Source organism: Tubulanus polymorphus, chromosome 2 (genome assembly GCF_964204645.1).
Source record: "Tubulanus polymorphus chromosome 2, tnTubPoly1.2, whole genome shotgun sequence".
NCBI classification, from domain to species: Eukaryota; Metazoa; Nemertea; class Palaeonemertea; order Tubulaniformes; family Tubulanidae; genus Tubulanus; species Tubulanus polymorphus.
The window spans coordinates 26,842,497-26,870,203 of NC_134026.1; the positions used below are offsets into that span (position 1 = coordinate 26,842,497).

The 27,707-nt window shown below is 36.4% G+C and overlaps 1 protein-coding gene and 1 long non-coding RNA gene across 3 annotated transcripts in view; both read left to right on the plus strand.

Annotated features, from left to right (window-relative positions):
• Nucleotides 1-19,183, plus strand: part of LOC141900025 (uncharacterized) — a 48,368-nt gene extending 29,185 nt beyond the window's left edge. For both annotated transcript variants that reach the window (XR_012618654.1, XR_012618655.1), the window contains 2 exons: nt 62-145; nt 19,055-19,183. This is a non-coding gene — a long non-coding RNA (uncharacterized LOC141900025). The remainder of the gene's footprint in view (nt 1-61; nt 146-19,054) is intronic.
• A 3,673-nt stretch (nt 19,184-22,856) lies between these two features.
• On the plus strand, nt 22,857-25,160 carry LOC141900018 (uncharacterized). Its single transcript, XM_074786712.1, has one exon. The coding sequence runs from the start codon at nt 22,905-22,907 to the stop codon at nt 24,078-24,080; it is 1,176 nt and encodes a 391-aa protein (XP_074642813.1). The 5' UTR covers nt 22,857-22,904; the 3' UTR covers nt 24,081-25,160.
• The last annotated feature ends 2,547 nt before the right edge of the window (nt 25,161-27,707 follow it).

Consider the following 27,707-nt stretch of genomic DNA (forward strand, 5'->3'; position numbering starts at 1 on the left):
GTGCGTCATGTAGGCTAATGATTTGTTTTGCATGTTTACTATTTCGATCATTTTTCATCAGGTGGCAGCACTGGTGATGATGCTGGTCCAGTTTTTTGTTGATAATTGATGATGAGTCATGGTTCCAGGGGCTACCGAGGCATAGGTAAGAGCATCACTTCATTTGCTGCATAAATACTGTAACATAGTATCAGAGCTTTTAATAAATACACATGATGTCATCATCCCCTTCTATTTTATGGGTACAGCATATGGCATGTTCCACGATACCAACTTTGAAGTCAAAAGACTTTTTGATAATAAAAGGTATCAAATACACACAAGTTAATTGAACAGCTGTAGTCAAAAATCGGCAAATATGAGAACTTCAAAGAAAACTGTAATTGTTTTTAAATCTATTTCAGTTTGGCAGCTGTTGTTATGTTTATTATCTGTATTATGGCTTTTTCTGTCTCCTCGCTATCTGAAAAACGTCTCCAATATATCTCTTAACAAATTTTCAAAAACGTTTTTCGATAATAAAAAGGTTTAATGTTCATCTCTTTATTGATCTGTGACTCTTATATCATCAGTCTGAGGGATATGTACTTCTAAAGTTGGCTGTTTCTCATTAATATCGGAATCCTTTCTATAAATTCATTACAACCCTGGATGTGTCCATTATGTGGTCATTAAAACACCATAGAATTTATGAGAAAAATCAGTCGGAATGTTAATGATTTATGTTATTTCATGATCGACATAAATTTGAATGCTCCAAATACAAGTTTTGAGGGCAAAGCACTTGCAGTTCATGTCAGTTATGCGCTGATTTCACCTGATAGATATTTGGTTCGGTTGGCTCCACTATATCGATGTAACATTTCAACTATGTTTAAGATAAGACATATTGTGACTATGATACTGATACAGGGACGCCTGTCGGTAAAAAACTTCTGATTACAAACTTCAGATAATAGAACCATTTCCTATGTGAATCAGGGACCAGTAAGTGCAGTAAAGGTTTTCTGTCTATTTACATCGTTGATAATTCTTATTTCATGTGCCGAAAGCTTCAAAGCATTTCGGTTCCTAGAATCATCGGCTGTTTATTAAAGCCCGTTTTGATTGGAATTTACCGCTGTAATAAGTCTGACATGCACTGTATTATACGTTACTGGTGGCCAGTCATCAAACCTGATCTAGTTACTGGAACAGTGATCATTTCCGACTTTGATCGTAGACTTTTATACCGACATAAATTTGTCTACTTCAACGAAAATCAGAACACTGCATAAAACTAGTGACTCTACACATCCTCGAACTAAGGACTTATTAATCCTCTGATATTCGCCACGCGTTCGTAAATATCATCAAGTATCTATGGCTGTTTCGTAGAGAACTATCCTTCAGAATCCTTCATTGATCGTGTCATCTAAAGGGGGTACTGACTGTTAAATTAATTATGCAGCTGCACCTGTAGTGCTCTTTCGATTTAAGCATTAAGTACATTAATTTCCTTTCCTGCAGACTGAAGTACTAGCCACGAGTCGCCATAAGGGAGATGTATTTTCTTATGTAAAATACTAAATTCCAATTCGTTGATTAATTATTGATACAATAAGTAACCAGTTCTGGGCTTGAGGCTGATTATTAATTGAATTGATGATTTACGCAGGGACACATCGATTGAATTGACTTCTTATTTTATCATTCATTAAGTTATGAATGATGGCTTCATATCCGTGATTATCACGCCATTTTGCCATGTATCATTATTTAGAGTACTTGCTGTTCTTTCATGATTATACATTTGCGGATAATATGTAGAAAAGTGCTCATGTTATATCAAAGTCAAGGCTGAGTATGGATAAATTCAATTATCATTGTCACGTTTTCCTCCTACCATCTAATCCATTTTTAAGCAAGCCTGATTGGTTAAGAATATGGAACTGGCCTCACAAAATAGTATCAACTAATTTGATTCTGTAGATTTAGATCTAGCTCACAATTTTGGAACTTGGTCCCTGAATCTAAGTGAATCAGACAAACTTGTTGTCATTTGGGAGGGCCTTGACGGAGAGATTGGAAATTCCTAAATCATGAGTTTCACAATGTCATCGCGCTCTGTACTTCGTTCTGTGGTTGAAATGGTGCAGACAATAGTGGTATTCTGCTGCAATTCAGAAAATTTGACAATGGGATTAATGAGTGGCACGAATCCCATCCTCATAAGCTGAAGAAACCAATTGACGACACTTTCACGGTATGACGAGTGGATTGATACTGGGTAAAAAGTTCCAAATTTGTGCATGCGGAAAACCTGCCCACAGGGGCTGCACCTTTGATCTCGAGAACGAAAAGGAAATGGAAGTGGCGTGAATTTGGCTTGATCAACATGAGTCACGTACACAATTAACAAATGCAGCACCGATCATTGCCGTCATTGTTAATTTGTAGTTAGTCACCGTAAAACGATATCACCTTAAATTAACAGAAAAAATCCTGGTGAGAAATTCAGCGGTTCTTGTGATGTTGATTTTCTACTGCGGCATGGTCTGATATTGAGCTCTAAGTGAATTATTGATAAATTTGTCAGGATTCCTCTTGCGAGAACGATCCAACGCGAGATGCAATCGTGTAGCAGTTTTCTTCCTGATGTATTGAAAAAGAAAAGCGTCTGCACGTTATACACAGTCTACCAATGAAAATCACGAGCATTTTATATTATAATCGCCCGAAATTCTAGCTATAAGCTATATATAGGGTTTATAAGTTTAAATATCACATTTACTACGCAGGTTTGCCTAGAGATACACAATACACAATTCATAGTTGGGGAAAAATAGTTTGCCTGGATATTTGAGCTATACCTGGATTTGTCTCTACATATTCACTGAAATGTCAACCTTTAAATATCGCGAGGTAGATGATGTCCAAAAAGGTGACAGTATACTGACATTTTATATCAGCTTTCTATCTCGTCACAGAATTTTCATGAATTGATATTAAACTTCTAATTACCGAGTAGTTATTTTGTTGAGAGATTTTTAAATGGCTGATTCATTTTATGACTGTCTCATTTGAAAATCTCTATCATGAGTAAAAATGGCATCAGCGCTGCGTTTCATTGGTCCAGATGTTTCCTTATAAGGAAGTGGCGTAGTACTACGGTTGTAAATTTACTCACGGATTTCAGTTCGGTGATTCACGACGTACCTCGATATCAATGAAAATCTTACGCATAATATCTGTTGAAATTTGGACGTGAATCATTATTCGGTGATTATAAGGTGATTCATTAAACATCGAGGGTCCGACTAGACATCGGGAGATACCTCTTGATTCATCTATAGATGTGTCACGGTCTGTTGGTCCAGTCTGTATGATGTCATACTGACTAACGGGTATCCCCAGACTTATCCATATATGGATTTACTTGGAGACATTTCAAAATGACGTAAAGGATGGCTGGTTTGTGTGAGTCAGAGGGTATCCCAATCATCGGTGATGAGCAACGCTGTGCTCATAACCTGTTGCTTTGATGTATTGAGTCAATTTTCACCCTTCGCCAGGCAATGGACATGATGATGGTTGAATGACTATTAAAAGGAAACTGTTCAGTGCTGGAATCATCGTTTTTTGCATTGATTAATAGTTGACCATTGACATAGCTTGTTTTTTGCGACAAAGCTCAGTAATAAACATGATGATGATAACTTTTCCTTAAAGGCATTTTACCTTAAGAAAATCTCAAAGCTCTTCAGATAGTCCTATAAATCACTAAAAATCAAGATGCTGGTGGCTTGGAGCAAATGTTAGTTCTCTGATTGTATCTGGTGAAAAAATCAACTGATAATGAATTGATGATGTCATGTATGATGTATCATATTGCAATAATTGTCGTCACCATTAAATAACTGACTCAAATCCTGGGTACCGTCGATCAGATTGATCTCTGATTCAAGGGGGTAACACCATCAGACAGATGTCCAATACTGTGAGTCACATAACATGTTTGCTTTAAGTCTTAAACAGGAGATTGACTCAAAACTTTCTTAGTTACTTGGCAAATTCTGAGTCAATATTGCGCAAGGAATGCGTGCTACTGTCCAGAATCCTATTGTTTGTGTCTCAAGTTATATTTCCAGAATATAAATCAACGATGCAGATATTCCCATCCTCTTTTCTCTTCCCGCTTGCTTGAACTAAAACCTTTTCTGCAGTAGATGATAGAGTAATCAAAAAGTATTGGTAACATTTATTTTCAAGGCTGCGTTATTTATCTGTATAGCGTTATTACTTCCTCACTTCCGCTCATGACACGTGTCAAACCTTCCCTTTTATAAGTATAAGTAATACACGTGATGATTTGCAAGATTTTCATCGGCAAAACGTGACCGGAAATTATAACCAAAATATCATTCCAACGCATATTTTCAAGGCGAACTGTAGTTTTCTGTATAATTGAGATGTGACTTGTCTTACCCATTTCCCCTTCCTTTTGGAAGCAATTTATTAGCTCCAATTCATCCTTCAGCTTAATGGTTATGACTGAACCATATACTCGGCTATATATTCACTGTCACGATCCAAAGAATTCACCTTTCTTGTAGTTAAAATTCTCTGCATGATTCTTATCATGAATGACAATACATTCGCCAGGTTTTCATGAATTCAAAGTATGCGTATTTTTTGTCAAAATATTTTGTTAAAGTTTTTTGGAAAAATTGGCGAATGTATTACATACGGCAATGAAGATGTTGAAAGTGTGTTTAGCTTGAAGCGATGTACTCCAAGGTTACTCTTTGTGCATTGTCAAACTCATGCATTAGAAAGCCAGCAAATCGAACACTAAATTGGGAAATTTCTAGTAATCAGTTTGAAAACGTTTTTTGTGCAATTTTCTCTTCATTCATTCTCGATCATTCTGGTAATGTTGTGTCTTTCGGCGTGACACTTTCTATGTAAACTCTAGTATATCCTCTTTTAATATGTAAATGCCTCATCAGACACGGCAGAAGAAATCATGTTTTATTAGAAATAGAATGATGGATCATGTGTCATGAAGTTAACACTGTGTCTGTCATCGACGAAGACTTTTATCATCTCTCCGAACGTGGACCAAACATCATTCTACTGACAATTAGAAACTCATTATTAGAAATCGTCTCAGCATTATACAAATTACACCTTTTTACACCTTATTTCTTACTTGGATTTATCCAATATGTGTAGAAAATAAAGAAAAGCTCATTTCATATCCTATTTAAGATTCGGTGTACTTGAGGTTAACTTGATTTTATGAAAAATACAAGCTTTCGCTACTAGTGCATACATACTAGCTTCATCAGGTGAATGAGTAAATGAGCTACTCACACAAAAATGAGAAAAATTACATCAAATCATCTGATCAAATAGATAAGGACAATTCTCTATATCAGGCTCTATAACTCTATGATCCCAAAGATCCGAACCTGTTGGCTTGAAACCCTGTCTGATCAGTTTGAGTGCACGGGTAAATGCGCTGAGTCTCGCCATGCCATCAGGATCGGATCCCTGCCACGAGAAGGATGCTAGACCTCTTCTTGTCACATGTATTTAAGACTCTTGATAACTATCAGCTTAATATTGATATGCTCTGTCAATTCATCCATTGACAGGTCTTGGAACCTGAAAAAAAGTGAAAATGGAAACAATGTGCACTTGATTATTGATTATGATTGCATGGTGGCGACAAAAATGTACAGAAATAGGAGTATTAGAGATCAGTGATCAGTGAAATAAAACTACTGTACTGAGATCAATGACCAGAAAAATATGTGTCTGAATTTTCGGTCATCTGTCATCTGATGTGATATACACATGACTATATCATAAACAGGAGGTAGATCACCTCCCTGGATAAACTGCATGAGTAAATATTATACTAATTCTTTAGAAATATATCAGGAAGACCTAACAAAACTTTTTCTCTTTTGCCCTTCAGTTTTGAGGGTGAGGCATATTGTATTTGGGCCTCAAGAAGGGAAAGGTAAAAAGAATTGGGAATACATTGATTTACAGTAAACTACTAACATTGTATAAAACATCAAAACGTAGTATTTGCTTCTATGTGGCATTTGCAGTTATAATTTTAGACCTGAACGTTCATTTTTTTTCTTTGATGTTGCCACGAATGTCAGGTTTCAAAGTGTCAACAATTGTGGCATTTATTGAAATGATTTTATTGTGTATATATGGAATTTTCTGTGAAATTCTTTTAGATCAGAGAAAATAGAGCTGGTGACGTGGCAGCACAAACAATCAATAACGTAACATCAGCACTCGCAAAACAAACGTCATTATTTTACTTTTTACGATCTTAACTGACCGATTTGAGCTGCATCTCCGAAGTCCTGTTAAAAAACTTAATTATTTGGGACCCAAAATTCAGTTAGGAGTGAGGGTTTTAAAAACGTGACCTAGATTAAATCATTGAAAATGATTCAAACTTGATACAAACTCGTAAGTAAAAAATTTGTATCCTTCAGAAAAATTATAAACATTTTAACGACTTTACTCTCGATGCAATAGGTCAAGACTTTCGAAGGCCACTGCCTCTTGATCATGATGTCATCATAGGACATCACTGGGGATTCCCTCTTGTCACTCTTTCAGCTGGTTCTTCAGATATTTCATTCGAAAATGATGAAAATACGAATGAAAAAATAGGATGTTTTGTAATAGGCTGTTTGATCTTGAAATGGGAATTTCCCTCTTATCTATTGGATTGATTGATTAATTTTTATATTATATGAATTTTGGATCCCTTACAAACCCACCACACCTGCGGCAACGAAACAAGGGCTTTGATTTAGAAAACAGAATTTGAAGTACAGATATTAGTCGGATGATCGGTCGAATTTACGTAATTTATCTTTAAACCCAAATTTTCAGTTAATAGGATGTTAATAGTAGGACACACGGTAACACATGCTTGGATTGTTGAGGTTTTGGCTACACGTATTCATTGAATGGTTTAATGAACAAGTCATGACAACACCTTAGCTGCAACTGTGTCTAGGGCTGAAGAATCACCTCCCTACGCACACGACTGTCTTCATTAATATAATTATTCAAGCTGGTTGATCACGGGACATAATTCTGAATTAGAGCTCGGCCCTCATGGGATGGCTTCTATTCAATAGTGTTTTTATCGGATTAGAGTGTAAAAGGTGGCCATCTGGCATAATTCTCAGTAACATCTCATTCGCTGTATTCACGGTCCTTCTTTCAATTCATGGGAACACTTTTTATGATTTAATGATTTAAGGTCTTAATTCCAGGTTTCGGTCTTTACCGGATGCCATTTTATGTGGATGTTGTTTGAATTCCCAAGGGAAACATACGGCATTGGTTTTATAAAAAAAAGGGAATAAAATACCATAATCGAAATTCATACGTGCAATCAGATAATATTGAAGCAAAACCTTGAAAATAAACAAAAAGCCCTGAAGCAAAATCCTATAAAATCTAGGTTTATTAATATGAAACGTCAACTGTGAATTGAAATTACAGTAAATATTAGCTTTAAGTAAAATGTAAGTTAAATCTGTTAAAAGTACATTTGGAGTGAGCTAGTATATAAGTAAATTAATTGGCTGTGTTATATTCCGTGATTGGAAGTGTGGAAGTCAAAAGCAACATTTCCATAAACCTAGTGAGAATAATGAGTAATTAGTGAAGATAGATAAAGGGCATGGCCTTCAATGATACTTTCCTGTGTGTTTAATAATGACTCTGACAGTAAAGCAGCGGGTGGGATGTCAGTTTGGCATGACATACATATATGTAATGATAGTCATTTCTAGGTGATAATTGTTCCACCTGTAAACAACTAAGGAAGGTATGAACTGACCATTTGTTCATAGAATCTTTAATTTCCTGTCGTATCCCATATATAGAGAGGACCACATCATGGCAGCTTCAGGGAGTCATGAGTTCCTTCTCCCCTTCTGAGGTGACAGGAACCAGGCATCATTGCCTACTATCCATTACTGCATACGCATCTACAATAAGCATTTATTAATCTGTTATCTTAACTTAATCCGGATCAATTCAATGCAGATTTTGATCTTATCTGGATCTGGATATGATTTACTGTAGTCAACTTATATCTTAATGTATGTTAAATATGATGTTTAATCCAGATTTCTCATAAACCTGATTCATAACATTAGTTCCAAATGATCCAGATTAATCGAACATTAGTTCCAAATGATCCAGATTAAGCGAAGGTTTACAGCTTTGATTCATTTTAATTAGTGCAAACATAAATTGATCCGATACGACTTATAGGAGCAGTCACCCTCTAGACGGCAATCATCAGTGAGATTTCTTCATTATGTGATATCAGTACCAATTTGCCACCTCTCCAGTAGTGGATTAATTTCACGGATTGAGCGTTATCTCTCGCGGTGCATGTTAGATTACAATTGACCAGGACAGTTCTTTAATAATTCATCTCTTATACCCTAAAACCCTCATTCAATGCCGGCATGGACGCAAAAGATAAAACTTTATGCGCACAATTTGATCATAATCTCAGTTCAACACAATTGAAGCAGTGATGCGTATCTTCCATAATACCTCGACAACTCTTGCATTGATGGGTTTTACTCTCTAGGGTAATCGTCCAGCGCATGACTAGTGTACAGGAAAAGCTAGTCATCTCGTCAGTCATGATAAATCTGATATACATGCGGTGTCGCTATTTCGTCGCAATTGATTAAAACTACTTATTGAAATTTCACGTGATGTACTCTGGACACAACAGTTCAACATTAATGACAAATTAAGTAAATCGTTTTAATAATTTTCAGTATTCTATTCTAGAACTCAGAAGCACTTATTCATTGTTCATGTATATTTTAATATTGTAACAGAGGTGTTTTAACACCTTTTTGAAGGACATTTCATTTCTATTCCGTGCAGGCAAGAAACCGCTAGTAAGATTACTACTACAGTTATTGTCTAGTGCATCGGATTGAAGATTTTCTTTACAGTGAATTATACGCTTTGAAGCTGTGTATCCATATGAGGTGATTTTACCTGTTATTGCATCATTTTTTCAAAGTCGCTCTGAGCGTTCTGGCCTGAAGCAGTGAATCGTTAGAATCATTCATTATTTGTTTTGTGGAAAACATCATTCTATGTGTTAGATATGGTGTCAGATTCTTTTAAAAATCATATGTATTCGGACAAAGATCTTTGTATGAAAGATCAAAAACAGATTACGAAACATCCTCATGATAGACAAAGATAATGTGTATGGTTGTGTAAAAGTTAGTTCCTTTAGCCTGTATAATTTTTAATGATCGTGGCTCAGCTGTACGAATTCATGTCATATTTTATTTTTTGTTTCAATGATTGCCTCGGGTGTGGGGACGGTTTTTACCATTATACTATTGAATGATAGATTGTGTTAATCAATGTGTATCCGTAATGCTAAATCATTTGATATACATACGCCATTTCATATCCAAAGTTTTACTGATGGAATACCTTGAGGCTTTATCAGAATCAGTATTATGTTATGTTTTAAGTCTGCAGGCTACACATTTGTAACTCACAGTATCAACACGACTCACATTGTCATCATTTCTGCTATTTAATTTGATATTACATAGCTTCTACTGATAATTTGAAATGTCCTGGAGCAGAGTTTGGCTACCGCTGAGATGCACATTTCCATAAGTTTTTTATGTAGCTCGGTACCCATCAATGGAAGAATGTATGTATCCTGAGGGGTAGACTAACTACTATAGGATACCTGTTTTATTTTAGCCCAGTTTTATCATCATTCCCATCATTTGATGACCTCACTTGCCATAATGGCCATTCAAACGTTAAAAATCATCTGATCGATGTTACTGCGAATTGAAATAAAGCAAAATTTCTTTTTTAATCTAATTTATCTGTATTCATGTATATCTAAGGAATCACATCACAGTAATGGTAATATGAAGGTTTTTAAGAACTTCATTGTAGTACAACACATAATCACCTGAGCTGTTAAAAAAGATAAAAGCTACGTATATAATATCATTTTGTTGTGATTTGAGTTACTGAAAAAGTTTTAATGCTCAGGGGCTTTTTGCCTGAGCACCGTAGAAAGCTATCTGCTGTGCCCCTAGCTATACGATTATATAGGGCTTTTTTTTACAAAGAATCTGCGCATATTTTGGCACAACATTAACTTCTACCATTTTAATGCGTTCTTAATATCTGACATATTTGCTGACATTTTCTCTTCTCCATCATTGATAGTTTTTCGCATTGTTCATCGCATATCATCATTTCTAAAATTTAATGACAATAAATGTGAGATGAAATTAGAATTAGCGAAATGGAATTAGGTGAACCTTGATTTTAGGGATCTTTGGTAATTTAATTTAAGTAGGTTGTTGTTGAACTTACATTTTATGGCAGGAGCTTGCCCTATGACACTTTTCCTTTTATTGATGTAAACGCTATAAATATTCCGACTAATGTCGTATAGTGGAATTTTTTTAACATTTCCATGCGTCAATAGTAAAATTCTAAATATAAATGTTCCGATAGGAAGCTTATTTATAGATTGCACGTATGAAGATCTAAAAATATAAAAGGATTTTTCTGTAATGTTATAGGAATCCGCCCATTGATGATAAAAATATTGAGCAATTAAGCATTGTATATCTGCGATATATGGTTTCAGTAGCAAAGGGCGGATACTACAGTATTTTCAAGTGTGTTTATTTTCATGTTGTACGTTTTTAAAAATCTCACCCAGGAGAAATAACACATTTTTCATGGATATAATATATTAGAAATGGTATATAATTACTATGCCTACAGTATTTTTTGACTTATGCTGATGGATCCATATTCTCAATATTCTGATGATTCCAACCATGAAAGCCAGCTGGAATATTACTGATTGTCTCTGTTTTGCTATGAGATTATAAAGTTATGAAACAATTGACCCAACACACCTGTTACTTATGGTATTGAAAAAGTATAAATGCGTTTCAGATGTGATAATCCTCTTAGAGATTATTATCAGAAGTTTTGTACAACAGCTTGCACCCAAGCTATTCAGACAGTTTTATGATTAATCATACTTAACCTAAAATGATTTTGTATTGTCTGGTCATTTGTAGTGGATGTTACGCTTGATCAAGCATTTCCAAGTATTTTCTGTCTGACAAAATGAATGAAATCTGTAATTAGTTATTCTTAGCTAATGTATTCAAATAATTGTTGATAATGCAATGCTCTCAGGTTAAGTCTCTGTCAGGATTGTAGAAAAAATCCCACCAATAATGGAAAAATGGCAATAATGATTTTTTTCATCAATTTAAGATGAACAAATGATGGTGATAAAATGCTTCAGACTTCTCCATCAGATACTCTACACACTCAAATATATCTAACTACCAATTATGAATTTCATTTTAACTTTGAATGAACATTATATTATTATTATCTTTTTAGAAATTTTCATCGTAATTTGGTAATATTTTTTCAAGTTGAGTGAACTCTTGATCCATGGTCAAACTATGTCCAATGTATGCAGAATTTCCAACTGATTCCATTCAAATCTTGTTATATGCCACAAAATTCAAAGTTGATATTTCGTTTCATACGATTTTAATCTGCATTACAGGGAAATATACGTGTTCTAACTGAAACTGAGTCGGGGCCATTAGGAAAATATCAGGTTTCACTGTATTTGATGAGACAAAATTGCGTGTGTTATCGAGGCACGTGTTCATCACCAGGGGAATCACTGGACTTATATTCCTCTGCCTCATTACATATAATAGTGTTAATCATGTTTGTGCAACTGTCAATAGACTTGTCATTTTCTTCTGGTGTAATTTGTACGTGAATTGTATAGTATTAATTTTCAGTTGCTGTAGTTTTAGTGCATTATTATGTGGTTCCTAGCGGGGGGCCCTACATACCCTAACCACGCAAGAGACCAGCCTGCCCTAACTGACAGGCATCTGTGGCTATATTTGATATCGACAGAATCTTCTGATTTCTGAATTGTCTACTCATTGAGATGAATGACATTGGAAATGAGTGTTTCAAAAAGTACTCGGAAATTACACATTCATATTTCTTCGAAGGGTCCATTGGTAATTTTTTCATTATAATGCAGGCATTCATAGAATTATGAGATAAACCATGTTTTTCATGAATCACTAGAAAATTGAAGATTATCAGTAAATGAATATTTCATGCAGAAAGGCAAATAACTGAAACTTGTATAGTGTGGAAATTCAATAAAGCTTGTCATATTGCCGATTGTGTCTGGATATTTGTTCATATTGCTGCTCAAACTAATAATGTTCAAGATTTAATTAGTAAAAAAGAAAGTAGCTGGCACCGTGGAATGCGTGTGCTATGAGCACTGACCCGGGATTATGTCACCCGCCTTCCAGTTGCCGATTTAATCAGCTTTCATCCCCCTAAAACTAACAATTCAGCTCTTTCATCTGCCTGAGTCGCTTCGGGCTATTTTTTATCTCTGAACGGGATAATGCCGGTGTCTTGGCTTACAGAATGATGCGCCGCGCTCGGTCACAGAATTTTTTCTGCCGCTGAAATAATTAAAGAAGCTGTACTACGTCCTTCGTATTGTTTGCAAACGATCAAATTGTACCAATTACAGAATGCCTTTGAGACAGCTTAATGCTTTTTCAGGGTGCTGCTGCCACTTCAAAGTATGTCGCGGTGGTAAGAACTTTCAAGTATGACGATTAAATTATTTAATAAGGTTTCGGGGATTTTGGTTTTGTATATTCCCACAAAAGGCATAATTTGTTGTGCCTTATGAAACTTTCTCTCAAGTACAGCAAAAGTTCAATGAGGTGGTTTCCTTCTTGCTTGGTTAGCACCACTTTTAACCTGAGTGTGAATGTTATTATCAACATGTACACTATTATAATGTTCACACTTATTCTGCTAATTTAGTGTTAAATATGTGACAGGCCTTAACAACTATATAGTGGAATAGCCACACTCCTGGACCTGGTCAATAGATAATACAGTTAGACACCCATTGCATACAAATTTATGATTAAAACAAAAATCCTTATTCCAAATGATACAACATTTCGGTCTCATTAGAGACCACCTTTAGATGTGACAACCCAATTAAGTTCTATTAGGATACCGGTATATGCCTTACTAGTGATGGGACTCAATAACCCTACAACAAACATTTGTTTTGTTCCACCCCGCACGATCTCTACATGTTGAGCCAAACCATCTTGGGTTCAATAATCAAATATTCATTTTTCAAAAATTTTCACTTTTGATAGAAACTTTTGATTATACTATCCTTAAGTGGGAAACAAAGTTTTGTCTGAGGATTTTGTTTGATTCATGGCTTAAACTGGCAGAAAAACATTACATGAATAATGAACTAAACATGAATTATGTGACAAAGACATATTTTTTATATGTTAAAGTTCAAAACAACAGTTTTAGCCTCTAATGGACGAATTCAGCTTAACGCTTAATGAATCCAGTTATTGTCCAAATGAGATAAGGGCCAAGACACTTTGATCAAATCTATGTCCATTATGAATCTCCAAGGATTATTAAATGAAACATCATTCACAATCGTCACCTCGTCTAGCAATGGGTGACATGGTGCGCATTTTAAGATACAGCATGCGAGACGCTCGCGATGTAATTTGATGGCACTCGGAGTCATGTTAATGCGTGCCCTGCGGATACTTGCAGCGAGTAATTATGACAGATAAAACCAGAAGGTAGATCCTGAAGATCTAAACCTCATGGGTTTTGCCATAAACTTCTCTCGATGAGCTCTGGTTTGTCAGTATCATTAATAAACACGGGCAACATTGAAAAACTGTCGTAATTTTCAGCCATGTGAGTCCGTGAATAAAAGCCATTATCATCGGCACAAAATGCCCATCATCTGAGATGTGCATCATAAACCTAGCCAGACATAAGTAGATTACTAGCTAATAGTTGCGCGCTGACTGATTTAGAAAGAATATAATTGTGCACACTGCACACCGATTTATAATTTTTCCATCTAAGTTGTCCAAGCGGGAGTGATTATTTCAGTCACAGATGACTATACGAGCGCGACACTATCAAGATAAATATTGTCAGAGGAGGTGATTATACTGAAAGTTGAGTCAAGTTTGGTCGCTACGATCATCTGATTGAGGTGAAACACTGATTCCAAACATTCATCATGCGTAATCCGTTGATTGTGCCATTTTTCTCATGTAAATGATCTGAGCGACTGAAGTGTCACATTAAGTACTGACAGCTAACTGGACTACCCCTATGCCGTTAATTAGATTAATAATGACTTGATGACTAATTAATTGCTAATGTGGTAGACATTTTTACCAATTATCATAGAACAATGCTGGATGCACGTACATGTGCCACTAAATAAGCCAAAATGTATCGTTTCTATTATGATGTTTCTGATTCAAGTTTAAATAGTTCCATCTTCATCAGCAAGACTCAATTGTGTCCGGACTGATGGCTATCCAAGCTGATGGCATGTGGCAGAATTAACATATAATTTTGAGCTTGTGTGTTTGTTTGAGGCCAGAATTCATAGTTGGTGTCATCAGTGGACGCAAATATGGGAACCATGTATTGAACTGGACAAATGACAATTCATTTCTGGTCACTGGTTTGGGATTGTCAGTCTGATGCACAGTACTCAGTCAAGTGTACTGATAGCCAATGGCCATGATTAAGATAGCAGTCTGCAGAATCCTAAAGTAAATTGAATGTAATCACTATTTTGGTCTGCCAGATTTGCCACTTTTGCTTTAGGCTTTGCGTGCTAAAGAAAGAAGTAAGTAAACTGGCTGACCACTGTAGATGGGATTCTGGACAGGTGTGTTTGCTAATAATTCACGCTCCAAACTGTCAAAGATTCTAAGTTTGAAGAAATCTTGATTGTTGAAATGGGCGTAAATCCTAATAAACCTGATCAGACTTTGGTGATGCACTTGATAGAATTAGTTCCATGCAGCATGCTGCTTTGTAATTAAATACTAGATAATCAAAGCAAATTATGTGTATTTCTGTCTCTATATTCGTTGTACTCTCAACCTCTTACTGCCTATTTACTTATGCCATTCAGTACCATTTGTCCAATTGGTAAGTGTTTAGTTAAGAACCTGTTAACTTTCATAGCAACCATCTGCCTATGGGTTACAATTTCAGGATTGTCTTTAGATAAGCCCGCATTTAAATCATCCGGAGCCATCTGGTTCCTGTATCAAAATTATTCCACATTATTAAATCAATCTTGATTTTTTTCTTTGTTTGGAAATTGAATGCTTCATAGCCAGTGTTAGAATATAGAAGTTGAAGAATAATTATCTTACATTATGAATTGATTAGAATCCAAGACCAAGCCTAGTAGTCACTTTCCTACTTTCTCTTAATCTTACTTATGAGTTCAGTATAATATTACAGCTGCCGCAATATATAAAATCTAGTGTTAACAAGATTGAAAATGGCAATTAAAATAGTAGTTCTCATCTTGAAATTCTTTTTCCACTGCTTGTAAATGTTTTTCATCTCAAGATTCTCATCATATTTATCTAATACTTATGTGAATAAAAATGCTTTTACTTTATCATAATCTGCAACATCAGGGACCAGCATTCTGTCTGGCTAATGTAATATGGAATGGATTGACTGATGAAAGGTTTCTGTTAATTCAGGGACTTAAGCCTGTTTTGTCACGAAATAGCATTTCTCGTGAATGAAATGGCACAATATAAACCGGGCCCTGCCCTTCAGTCATTATTTAACTCCATAATCCGCATTTAATTACATATTGACAATGCCGTATAGAGATGATGCCAACTTCCGGAATCTTATCATCTGTTGTCTCATCGATCAGTTGATCTACAATAAACCTCTCCGATCGATCCTCACGCGATTCAATGGGTGCTCAGCGTCTTTATATAATTGCTCGTCTCTTGGCGGTGAACAGTCTCATTTCTGACTTACGCCAAACTTTTGACAATAGCCATCGATCTTCGGCCGTGCACCTGCATTGTATACGCTGGTTTATAGATTCAGCGTTGTGCTATTCAGCGTGCGCACGCGGGTGTCGCCTGCGCACTTAAATGGATTCTTTAATATTTCTGTGAATGATTAGCAGCGCAGTAAATACTATCGGATCAAAGGCAAGCTATTAGGCGAAATAAAATGTATTGATTCCTGAAAGACTTTGGTTATTAAATTCACCGTGAAAACGCATCTGCTTCGATGCGATATAATAACTGCAGCACCGTGTCAGATACTAATTTTACCAGTTAGTCCGGTGAAGTTATATGACATTTTTGGCTTCATTAAACAAGTGACAATAGTACGAGAGAGGTAGATTCCATATGATAGGTTATTGGTATATTATAGTTAGATAAACAGAAGCTGAAACTTCAAAGGACATTCAGATTTCAACTTTTTTCATCTTCATGCAGATCTAAGAGCAAACTAAATGCCACTATAAATTTGACTGTCAAGCACAGATATTTAGTTAATGTTTCATTGCGCTATTGGTATAATTGTGGTATTATTCTGGCATCTAACGAAAACTAAACAACTTTGAAAAAACAGCATCAGTTGCTCAAAGACCATCTAAATTTAAATTTAACAGAATTAAAATCACAGGGGGATTTGTGGTTACAATTGGCATAGAGGTGAAAAATAGGTCAATGAATTAAACCCACCAGTCTAGCTATTCATATGGTGATATTTGGATGGGGGCAGAGCCATCTGCATTCAGTCGAGGAGACCAATTCTATTGAAAATTGTACTTGGCAACACGATGCCCGGAGCACAATAATTAAGGGAGGAAATGGAGGGCAGATGTGACAAAATACAGTGAAACATGTATAGAATCTTCATGTGAAAAATTGAGCATTAGCAAATTTAGCTTTGGAGATCCTTAAGATCATGAAAACTATCAACCTTGAACTAATGGGCTCAGCCTTGAAGAATTATGTAGATTTTTATGTTTTAACTTTCTAGGTTTGTCTTATTCTTTAAGTACAATACAATTGAAGGTTTTGAACCGAGTATTTAATCTGTCATCGAATTATTTTATGTCATTGATTTCTTCCAACTGCGTTGCTTCAACTTATTCAACTTTTTTTGTACATTAGAAAAGTCTTATAGTGCATTCAGATGTGGTATAATCAGATACATTTGGCTCATTTGCATTTCTGAAGGCACATATGTAAAGAATTCTATCTTTTAGAATGATATTGCTCAATCTATTCAACTTGGTGAAACTTGCCTTCTATTCAATCAAATGATTCAACTACCTTATATTCACACATTCTCTTTAAGCCAAATTCGAGTAGTCTGGGGTACAGTGGTCATTTCCTTTTCATGGATTATTTCATGAGACCCTTAGGCGGTAGATATACAGCATAGCATCTGAGCTCATTAGAGGACCTTGTAGGGTGTTTATTAACATAGAATTCCGGATATTTACACGGACTAGATTGATTTTAGCTTAGTTTTAGCCCAAGGATGTCATAATGACCTAGTTTCAAAATTTGCTGCTGTATTCTAATCAAGAAAGAGAATTTTGTGCAATTCGTTTGCCCTTAGGACAAGTGCATTTGTACCTTCTGTTTTCCTTGGAGTTTGGCATAATCTGTTCACACCCTCCTATGATGCCACCAAAAGCCAGCGGCGTATTTTTCAATGTATTATGTATTTTCTGTAATGTGAACTGTGTCACCAATAGAAAGTGAGTTTCTTTCTATGTTGAGCTAATCAAGAAAAAATTGTTGATTTTTATACCATCAAATATCATGGAATAGCAGAATAAAGTGATTTATAGCTGCAGTCACATGAGCGCTTTCGCCATGGACCAGATTTGGTCCCGGTCAACCTGCGCACTTGTGTTAGATGTATCCGTGCCTGTTTGACACGGGCAAGAATCGAACCAGACCAGTGCTTGATTTTAGAACAGGTCAAATTATTCCTTGTGAGTGATAACTGGTCCTGAAAATGACTTAAAGGTTAAAGCAGTGCCAAATATCTTAGGTGGTGTGTTAAGATATAAGCATTAATTGGGCCCCACCCGAAATATCACAGCTGCCCCTCTAAAAGCGGACAGCTGATTCCTTAGGTTTTGTTTCCTATAATACATTCACAAAATGAAGCCTCTTATTATTCCGTATCATTCTATAGGATCTATTGATAGGAGGTATTCTTTAGAAACGTATTTGGAAGCGTGCTGGCTCATGGCTAAACATTTAAGTATTCGTCTATTGTACTTCTTGGCACACTTCTGGCACATTCCCTTACATGGCGTTTTTAATTACATCTTTCTTCCTGGTCCTTGTATGGACTAGGATATAGCATCCTTTAATAGCATACCAATGCTTGGGCAGATGTTTTCGTAGAGTTTGTGAGATTTCAAAATCAGCCTATCAAACATCAGCTTCATATAACCTATTTTCTTGATACAGGTGTTGGAAGTTTGGGTCAAGGGTCATTTTTGGCAATTCAAGCATGGCAGCACGCGCGCATTACAATTGCATATTGTTCAGACCCTCTTAGTATTAAACTTTGATGCAGATATCGTAAAGCATTTACAATTATAATGGGTTCAGCTGCTGGATGTATGTTTATGTATTTGATTTTTTGATATTATTTCATCCACTGGACTCAAGCATTTACTCCTGTGTATGAAATATACTAGTCATAAGTTAGTAAACTGATTCTTGTATATTTTTTCCAAAGGTGAAGAAATATTTTACTAGGATTTTGTTACTTTTTTTAAGACTTTGGATAATACATAGTACATTTGAATCATTCATGAATTTTTATCATACAAAACATTATGATTCTTGTAGTTTGTTTTCTTGTATAGTTTCACTCAACAACCATATAACTTGAACTTTTCAGAAATCCAACTTTCAAATGTGGATACTGGGGCCTCAACTGAGAGTCTGCACTATTAAAGATTTATAATATCTATTTTTATTTCTATTTTTAGAATGATGTATGAATGAAAGGTCAACAGAAAAAGAATACCCGGTAATTGATTAGAGATGTGACTTTACAGTTTGTACATTTCAATTTTTAAAATGTATATTGACATTGTAAATAAAGTATTGTTTATTTAGATGAAATTATTGTGTTAATTCAGTTATTAGCTGTCCCAGCAAACAACTTCCAACTCGTCGAAATCTGCAGCAGGATTGATGATAAATGGATGTCAATTCTTGAAAAGTTCTACAAGAAAAACTTCTGTTAAAATATAATGATACACATTTTCGTGTTCAATTCAATAATACTTGTGTTAACCAAATATGTACTTATTCAAAACTCATATAAACAATGAATTGTCATAACAACACTCTCCAAACTTAGTGATGACGCGGTTAAAGATGGCATTGAAAATATATTGTATTTTTATCGTTAAAGTAGTTTTACTGGGGTTGTATTAAACATCAAACATTTCAAATAACATGCATTAAATTGTGACACATCCCTGCGAAGATTTAATTTGACAAAAACAAAAACCCTTCTCTATCATCGTGTGAACATGAATATCAATTTAATTAGTTTTTTTAGCGCCGTTCTGAGATACATATCTGCAAATGATGCCGGGCACTTGGGTTCTCGTCCCATGGTGACCCGTTTTGTATCATTCAAAATTTGACATATTTCAATTGACAAGTGTTGGGCAAACTAGGCATCTCTACTAGGACTTTTCATGCGAGCACGAGCCATCTGCCAACGCGTTTTCACGACTATTCATCCCGACACGCGACCACGCGCGTTCCCATGACTACAGTCGGATTAATTTGTATTATAATAACCCGATTTCATTGCTAAGACTGGCAGGGGGCTTGCTATGGGCCACGGTGCAAACATTCATAATTGCGAGACCACTTCATAACTTTGGTTGTTTCTGTTCGTGTAAGACTATACTGTTACGCTGTTTTTCCCGTCCCCAACGTAAGACTTTGGTACCTTACTGCTGATAAAGACTTATTTGCCTCTTGTTGACATGATACCCATATTGATGCAGCTGCCCGTGGAACTCTTTGATGTAAAGGAGCCATCTGGCACTGACGTCATTAGTGCTCTATAGGTACAAGGTGTGGTCTCCATAAAATCACCTGCCTATGTACACAGTAGATACGTCCCGCGCTTAGATGTAACCACTGTTTAAAACTTTTTAAAGTGTTAATCAAAAAACTGTAAAACACAGTTTTTTGTAGTTGGGAATGTTAGAAAGATGTATATATATATATATACATAGTTTTTTTTGTGGAAGAAACTTTTTAGGGTAAAGATGGTTGGAATGACGTCATCGTTTTATCCGGTGCAAAAAATCGACATTGATTTTTGCCGCAAGCTAACTTCTAATTCCCAGCTCTAATCTGCTAGAATATTCGAGAATCGGGGGATATTTGAAGAGAGAATCTCCAGTGAGGCCTGTATACGCGCATGACGCCTGTTTCACCAGGCACGCGCTCTTGCACACGCGATGCCACATCGCGCTTATTCATAACCAAATGAGGTAAAGTGGTCGCGTGCGCCTTGCGTTCAGTTTAATTGTAATGTAGATTTTTTATCCCCCATAACTCAAAGGATCTAGCCACGGGCTTTTTTAAATGAATGCGTATATGGTCGGACTTGATAAATACGTATTTCGGAACGCATTTCGTTGTCGTCAATGGGTCTGAATCGTATGTAATTCATATATTTAGATACCCGCTCAGTTTCAATTTTTAGTTTAAACATTAGATCATTTCTTACCTACTGTATATTATGAAAACTATTTTTTCTCGACATAGCACTCCACGACGGTGATCATTGGTCGAAAAAGCTAACACATATATTTTTTCACGGTGGGGATTGTTTATCATGGGCTCCAGGAGTACCTATGTCTGGGTTATGACAGCATAGTTATACGACCCCCACAGCTGACATCAATTTCTGACGTTTACAGAAGCTTTTGGCCGAATTCTTCCCTCATGTGTTTAGCATACGTTGCGTATTGCCTTCTTCGGGGTCATGGTATAACATCTGTCAGATAGAAGACTAGTGAGAGGGAGTTTATTTGATCAGATAAAACTTTTTGTACCTAGGCAGGGGCGCATTTAGAGCTCCCTCTATTTTTTGCCAAAATACGTCACATCATCACATCATTTTTTATACTTACTCTCAGAAAATGGTTAATTTTTTTCGAATAAGACCAGTCACCAACTTCAAATGATTCGGAAGGATACACTGTCTATATTGATTGACACTGAAGCCATAACCTACCATGGCGCCCTTTCTCTTTGATGTATACATATATAATTATTTCCAACCCACTTTCAAATTCCTAACGACGTTATCATTTCTTTGGCTTTCATTTTGTTTTAAATTGTAAAAAAATCTCAGGATACGAATATTTTGAGACCGTCCCTATGCCTGCGTTCGTTACTTGATATGAGACGCACAAATGGGGTGCTGTTTTTATAAAACTAGAGTAAACTACTTAAATCAGCAACAGACGTGTCGTGTGCGGGGCCTTAGTCCGTCTATCAGTCAACCCTATCTTTTAGAGACGGCAGGTGCAACAGCTCAAAATACCAGTTTCGTGGTCTGGCCAAGCAAAATCAACACCTCTAGTAAATTTCCGCGAGGTAAACACGATGAAAGAGATGAAAAGATCTTTAATCATGGACATATATCCGAGTTAATTAGATACTGCCGCATATACGTATATCACTGTATACACAGTTCAGCGCATTGGTGTTTCTAACGCAAATTCAAAAATCACAAACACTTCAAAGTAAGAAAAGGGTCGTTAATGGTATACTTTTATGTTTGGATTATAGTTATAAATGTCAATTTTTCAATTTTGAGTTGTTTGGATAAAGTTTGCCGCTTGTTTGGTGGCTGACATTGAATCAACGGTGGGATGATGTCCACATAGACGGAACAGCCACGCGTGTTTTTCAGATTACTACGCTACTCGCTTCGGAACTCATAAACTCCGCCTATCAACGACAGCTGGTGTATTTCACATGTGCTCACAGTTTTCAATTCACAGTAAACATGGCCAAATTTCATCTACCAGTCGCCCCGATACCACCTCATATATTTATACGTATACACATACATATATATGTATCGTAATTTCATCTTATCAGACTCAGAGTAACGTTTCCATCAAAACAGCGTATATTATACACTCGCCTTGAAACATAATCAAACTCCAAAACAACATCTCCCCGAAATATAAATAGTTTAAAGATTGAAATAGTTATGGTTTTAGTGTTTATAAGAAACATTTCCAGTCTACTGATGTGAACTTTTCACGTTGGAGTACAGGGTAAATCGTTTAACCGCGATGATATGTGATTCCAAGAAATCCCGCGTATAATTTATTTACCCCATATAACGCATATTATTAAACTCGATGTATTAGGCTTATGTCGATTAATCAGTTTCTAGGGATTGACAGGACACTTAGCAACGTTATTCTCATCAAAGATCGCAACCTATGTTGTGATATTGATAATTCGTGAAATATCTTTAACGAGAATTGCAAAATTCGAGAAAAAATTGCTGATGCGATGAAAATCTTCAAGCATGGCAGTCGGTATTTCTCGCTAAGCCACGCCTATTTCACTCGCACCTTTGGCTTGTTTACGTTCAGCCAGCCAATCCGACCAATCAAGAAGGCGTTTTGCGACAGCTGATTGGTTCATACATTAGTCACGTGGTCTGTTGGTCTATATAAGCGTACGAAAACCGCATGCTAGACCAATTTTTACACCGTCTTCCTTCATGCGCTCGTGGAATACTATTATTTATATGCTCAGACTTGGACATTCGTAATGATACCACAGTCAACCTCAAACAAGATGTCACTGGAAAATTATACCGAAGAATCAATGAACAATCCAGTATCAGCAATGACGATGTCAAATACTACGACGACTAGCATTGCTATGTGTATGGATAATCAAGCTGACCTGAATAACGCCGCCGAATTTGGTTCGCAGTCTATCACGCCAGGGTCGTCGACTCCATACACCGATGCTACAAACTGTAAGAAAATTACCAACCATGTCAAGCGACCTATGAACGCATTCATGGTATGGTCGCAGATCGAGAGGAGAAAAATCTCCGAAGTGCAGCCAGATATGCATAATGCTGAAATCAGCAAAAGACTTGGAAAGCGTTGGAAGACTCTCAGTGAGCCTGAGAGACAACCGTACATTGAAGAAGCCGAACGACTTCGTCTGTTACATATGCAGGAATATCCGGATTATAAATATCGTCCACGAAAGAAAGTGAAACCATCTTGCACTGGTATCAAGCCGGATACGGGAAAAGTGACGAAAAAGCCAACCGTCTCGAAGGTAGATAGAAAGAAACAACTCGTGCAAGAACAAAATAATAACAATAACAATACTTTAACGTATACGAACTCGGCGACCTCGTATGTGCAAAATAATAGTCAGGTCGCCAATAAGTTGAAACTGAAGCTTACTATCGATAAGAAATTCAGGGAAAGCATCAAAGCCAGCCAGAGTGTGCCTCTTCTGGTCAGTCAGCTGACACCACCCGCCAAAGTGCCCTGCAGTCCGATGGCAGAACACCCGCCAACGCCGGAATCCAGTTTTTACGATGATGTGGATGGCATTTTCGAAACGCCCGAACCGTCTCCTCGCGAACACGTTCATATCAAATCGGAAATAATCGTGGGTCATCCGATGCAGCAGGTAAATCAGTTAAACCAGCAGCAAAATGACCAACAAATGGACAATCCAACCCTCGCCGACCTGGACAATTTAACGGATATATTGCAATTGCCCACTAACTGGCAGATGGAACTTAATAATCTCGACTTGGGCAAGTTGGCCGAACAGGACTTTAATTTCGACATGACCGGAACGGCTAATTCTCACTTCGAGTTCCCAGATTACTCAACACCCGAGGTGACGGAAATGATTCAAAGTGACTGGTTGTTGGATTCGAGCTTGGGTTCGTTAATTTCGGCGCAATAACCTAAGTATTACGCTCGATGCGTGTGTATATATTATATTATATTCCAAAATTCAGGACAAAAACGTTAAAAGCTCAGTGACAACTTTTACACGTATCCTATTGGATCTTTTAATGTGAAATAGCGACTCAACGTAGCGTTTGTATATATTCAGGTGTACATACAGAAAATCTGTAAGGACACTACAGTATTCATTCATTCTCACATACCAATGATCTATGTTCGAAAAAAACAACTATGCATCTCCAAGAATTCTAGGTCTTAGTTCGGCTGCTCTTTTCAGTCGTTAAAGTTTATTTATTAAGTCAATTACCTTTTTTTCATTCTGAATATTCGTGTAGCGATAAAAATAAAAACGACCAAACAGTTCCGAAAGTGACCTTTCAGGCTTTTTGTAAATATGTCTGTGTTAATGGCCTGCATTGGAAGCATTGTATTTGCTGCGTTGTTTTTATCACTCACTTCTCTCTCATCTGCCATCTATTTGTATATTCATTCATAAAGATTTATATTATGTAAATTAAAACCCCCGTATATCACATAGGCATTTGTAAATGTAAGTTATAACTTTTGTTAAATAATTTTCTATTATATATATAACTTTTGTAAATTAAAAAAAGATTTCTAGTATTTTATAAGCTGCCATATTTAAAAGAAAGATTTCCAGAGTAAGTCATTGTGAAAGGAACGCTTTAGATTTTTATACACTGTACAGTGTTTTTATACATCCGTACACAGTTTCGGTACGTTGACCAATTGTCAATTGATGTGATTTAAACAAAATAATCAGCCTTAGAAATTACCCGAGCAACTTTCGCAATGACAGATTTAACTTATTGTGCTCTGTGGCCTGTCCACAAAAATGAATAATTATAACTTATGTGTTTTGGCTGTTGTATAAAATATTATGACAATAATATAGAGAGAATAGTGTACAAATATAATATAAAATTGAAATATTCCAACGAACAAAATAGTACTTGGGCGTGATAGCCACTGTGATTTTAATAATATTTCATATTTGTACATGAGATACAATAATAATGTAGTAAGTCTACTTTTGCAATGAATCCGATATAAACGTTTTGAGTTACATGTTTTCTTCGTCAGGTTTTGATAGCTGCTTGGTGGGATCACACCAGTCTGGGATCAAAACAGTCAATTGTCAAGGGTTTTTGGATGAGATTTGCGTTAATGGTGTTGTCCTATTTTTAGTATTCACATGTATTTCTATGGCTCTTGGACACATTCTGATGGTGACGTGTATTATTTGAATTCGTCACAATCCGTCGTTGGCGAAAAATGTTTCTTTTCATCGCAGACTCCAAGGAGGAAGCCTATATTTAGCATACTTGAATACTCAAAGACCCGGTTACGACATTATAATTAGGTCGCGAATTTTAGTTTAGTATTTGGTTAGTCACACAAGAACGTCCAACAAAGCTTTTAATACGGATTAACAACCTAGGAAATTGCAAAACACTCATGATAGTAACTTTTATCAAGATATATCCCAAAAGAATTGTTTAATTTCCGTATCTTTTGGTGCCATGCATAAAGAAAAGGACACACACGTATGTATATATATAAATGTAGTCCTAGACCGTGTGGGTGACCCGAACTTTTCAGTCAAATTCATAGGACGTATTTTGGGTTTCTCGGTGATCCGGTATTCATTCGTTTTGAATGTGCTTGTTTGCTTTCATAAGTGGCGCCGATTTTGACATAGTAACTGATTGTTTATACGTGCTTCGAGCCCTGGGATTTTTAACGGAAACTTTGGATGGTAACCTGAACGAGTCGAAACATGTCGAAGTCAACAATATATTTATATCCTGGCTCACAAATGCTATATCTAAATCCTCACTCAAATCCATCGCTAAAATTTCAGACGAAAGTAATCACTGTTGATAATGACACTCCCGCATATGTATTTAGTTATCGCGCTGCCAAGAATTATTATGCAATAGTTAATACCTTTCATGCATGCATGGATAAGGTTAAACAATCCCGGCGTATCGAGAGTCAGACTGTTTAATGCGGGCAAATTTAACCCACTAGACCGCTGATTAATTACACAAAATTATGTGAATTTGCGTCTAGCGCTATGAGCCAGACTTCGCTCAGTTGGTCCTTGTTTTGTTTCTGATTCGAACCACATGTGCCATTACCTGCAGTTCTATATTCATAATGCATTGGGCAAATAAAACTCGGTTGTATAGAATCTAGGCTATCAAAAACGGAAATGCCTGCGCGCACTATGGGGCTATGTACGTATGTAGGCACGGAAAATTGTGCATTGCGGTGAATTTCTTCTTTTAGAACTCGTTTATTATTATGAACTCCAGCTATGAGCGTGCAGATCGGTATAAAGTCCATCATTTACTATTCAACGATTGAATAGAATTTCCGTATGACACACATACCTGAGGTGACCAAACTGGCCAAAAATTCCTAACTACATCCGTTTTTAAAAAGGTCAGCTATTCGAAGGTCCAAACAATTATAAACGTTTGTTTTCTATGCACGGATTCAGATTAACTATGGCCATGTCGAAAACTTGTTTGCTAAAAATGGAAATCATTCCCGAACAATTCATTTTTGTTGTAATAACTTTTCAAAAGCATTGGCCTAGATTACGAATTGACTGTGTTCTGAGAAGGAGTGTATTTTGGGGCTGAGTGGTCAGTTTTGTGTGTGTGTCCTTATACGAAACGTGATTAAACGCATGCAAAACTCGTCTCAGATTTTCTGCGTTTAAGAAAACAGGCTTCTTTTACGTAGTTGTAGATTAAGGTGTCCTGTGCTGGAACAAGCAAACCTGGAAGATGAGTCACCGCTGTTTCGATCTAGCGGATGGATTTGCACTGGGGATCATATAATATGCACTAGTGGCCAAATATGCGCCACCTTTAATACGATCCATTCAAACGCAGGAATAAAAGAGCGTGGAGTTTTCCACCTTAGGGGTCCATTCTATCATAATGTCTATGATTCTCCTATTGACACGTTGATAGTTTTGCATTTGAGTTTTACTTTCAGGTATATATTTATTCGAGTATCGTTAAGACATTTGATGCATAAAGGATACAAGGCCATTTGTACGTAGGTCATTAAAAGCTTTCCTCAAACATCTGTCGTCCACTGTCCTTCCTCATCACTATCTTCCTTATCTCTCGGAGCTGGATTTTGAGGGTCTCCATATTTCGGTCCATATAAACTTTTCAAAGGCGTTGTAGACGTTATACCAAAAACGTTCACTGGTGTGATATTTCCCTGTTCAATTTCGCGCGTTTTAGTTCATTCAAAAATATGTAGGTGTCGTTACCGTGCAATCCAAATGATTTTGGCGCCTTAATCAAATCTAATAACATGAAACAACACCACGCTGTTTATATACGTATTATACACTGTTATGGATCACACGTTGCTATGATCATGTGTTCACTGTACACACAGCAACGCAACGCTATCAATTCGGAATGAAATTCTATATGTAGCCTGTTTGGCAAATTAATTACGCATAGAACTTAAGATGTAAAATAGGGCGCTGTTTCTTTGATTATCAAGAGCGATTGTATAATATCTCATACCTACATCGAAGAACAACTTTGTTTATCTATTAGTA

Coding starts and splice junctions, on each gene's coding strand:
- LOC141900018 (XM_074786712.1), top strand. CDS start 22,905: ATGATACCACAGTCAACCTCAAACAAGATGTCACTGGAAAATTATACC.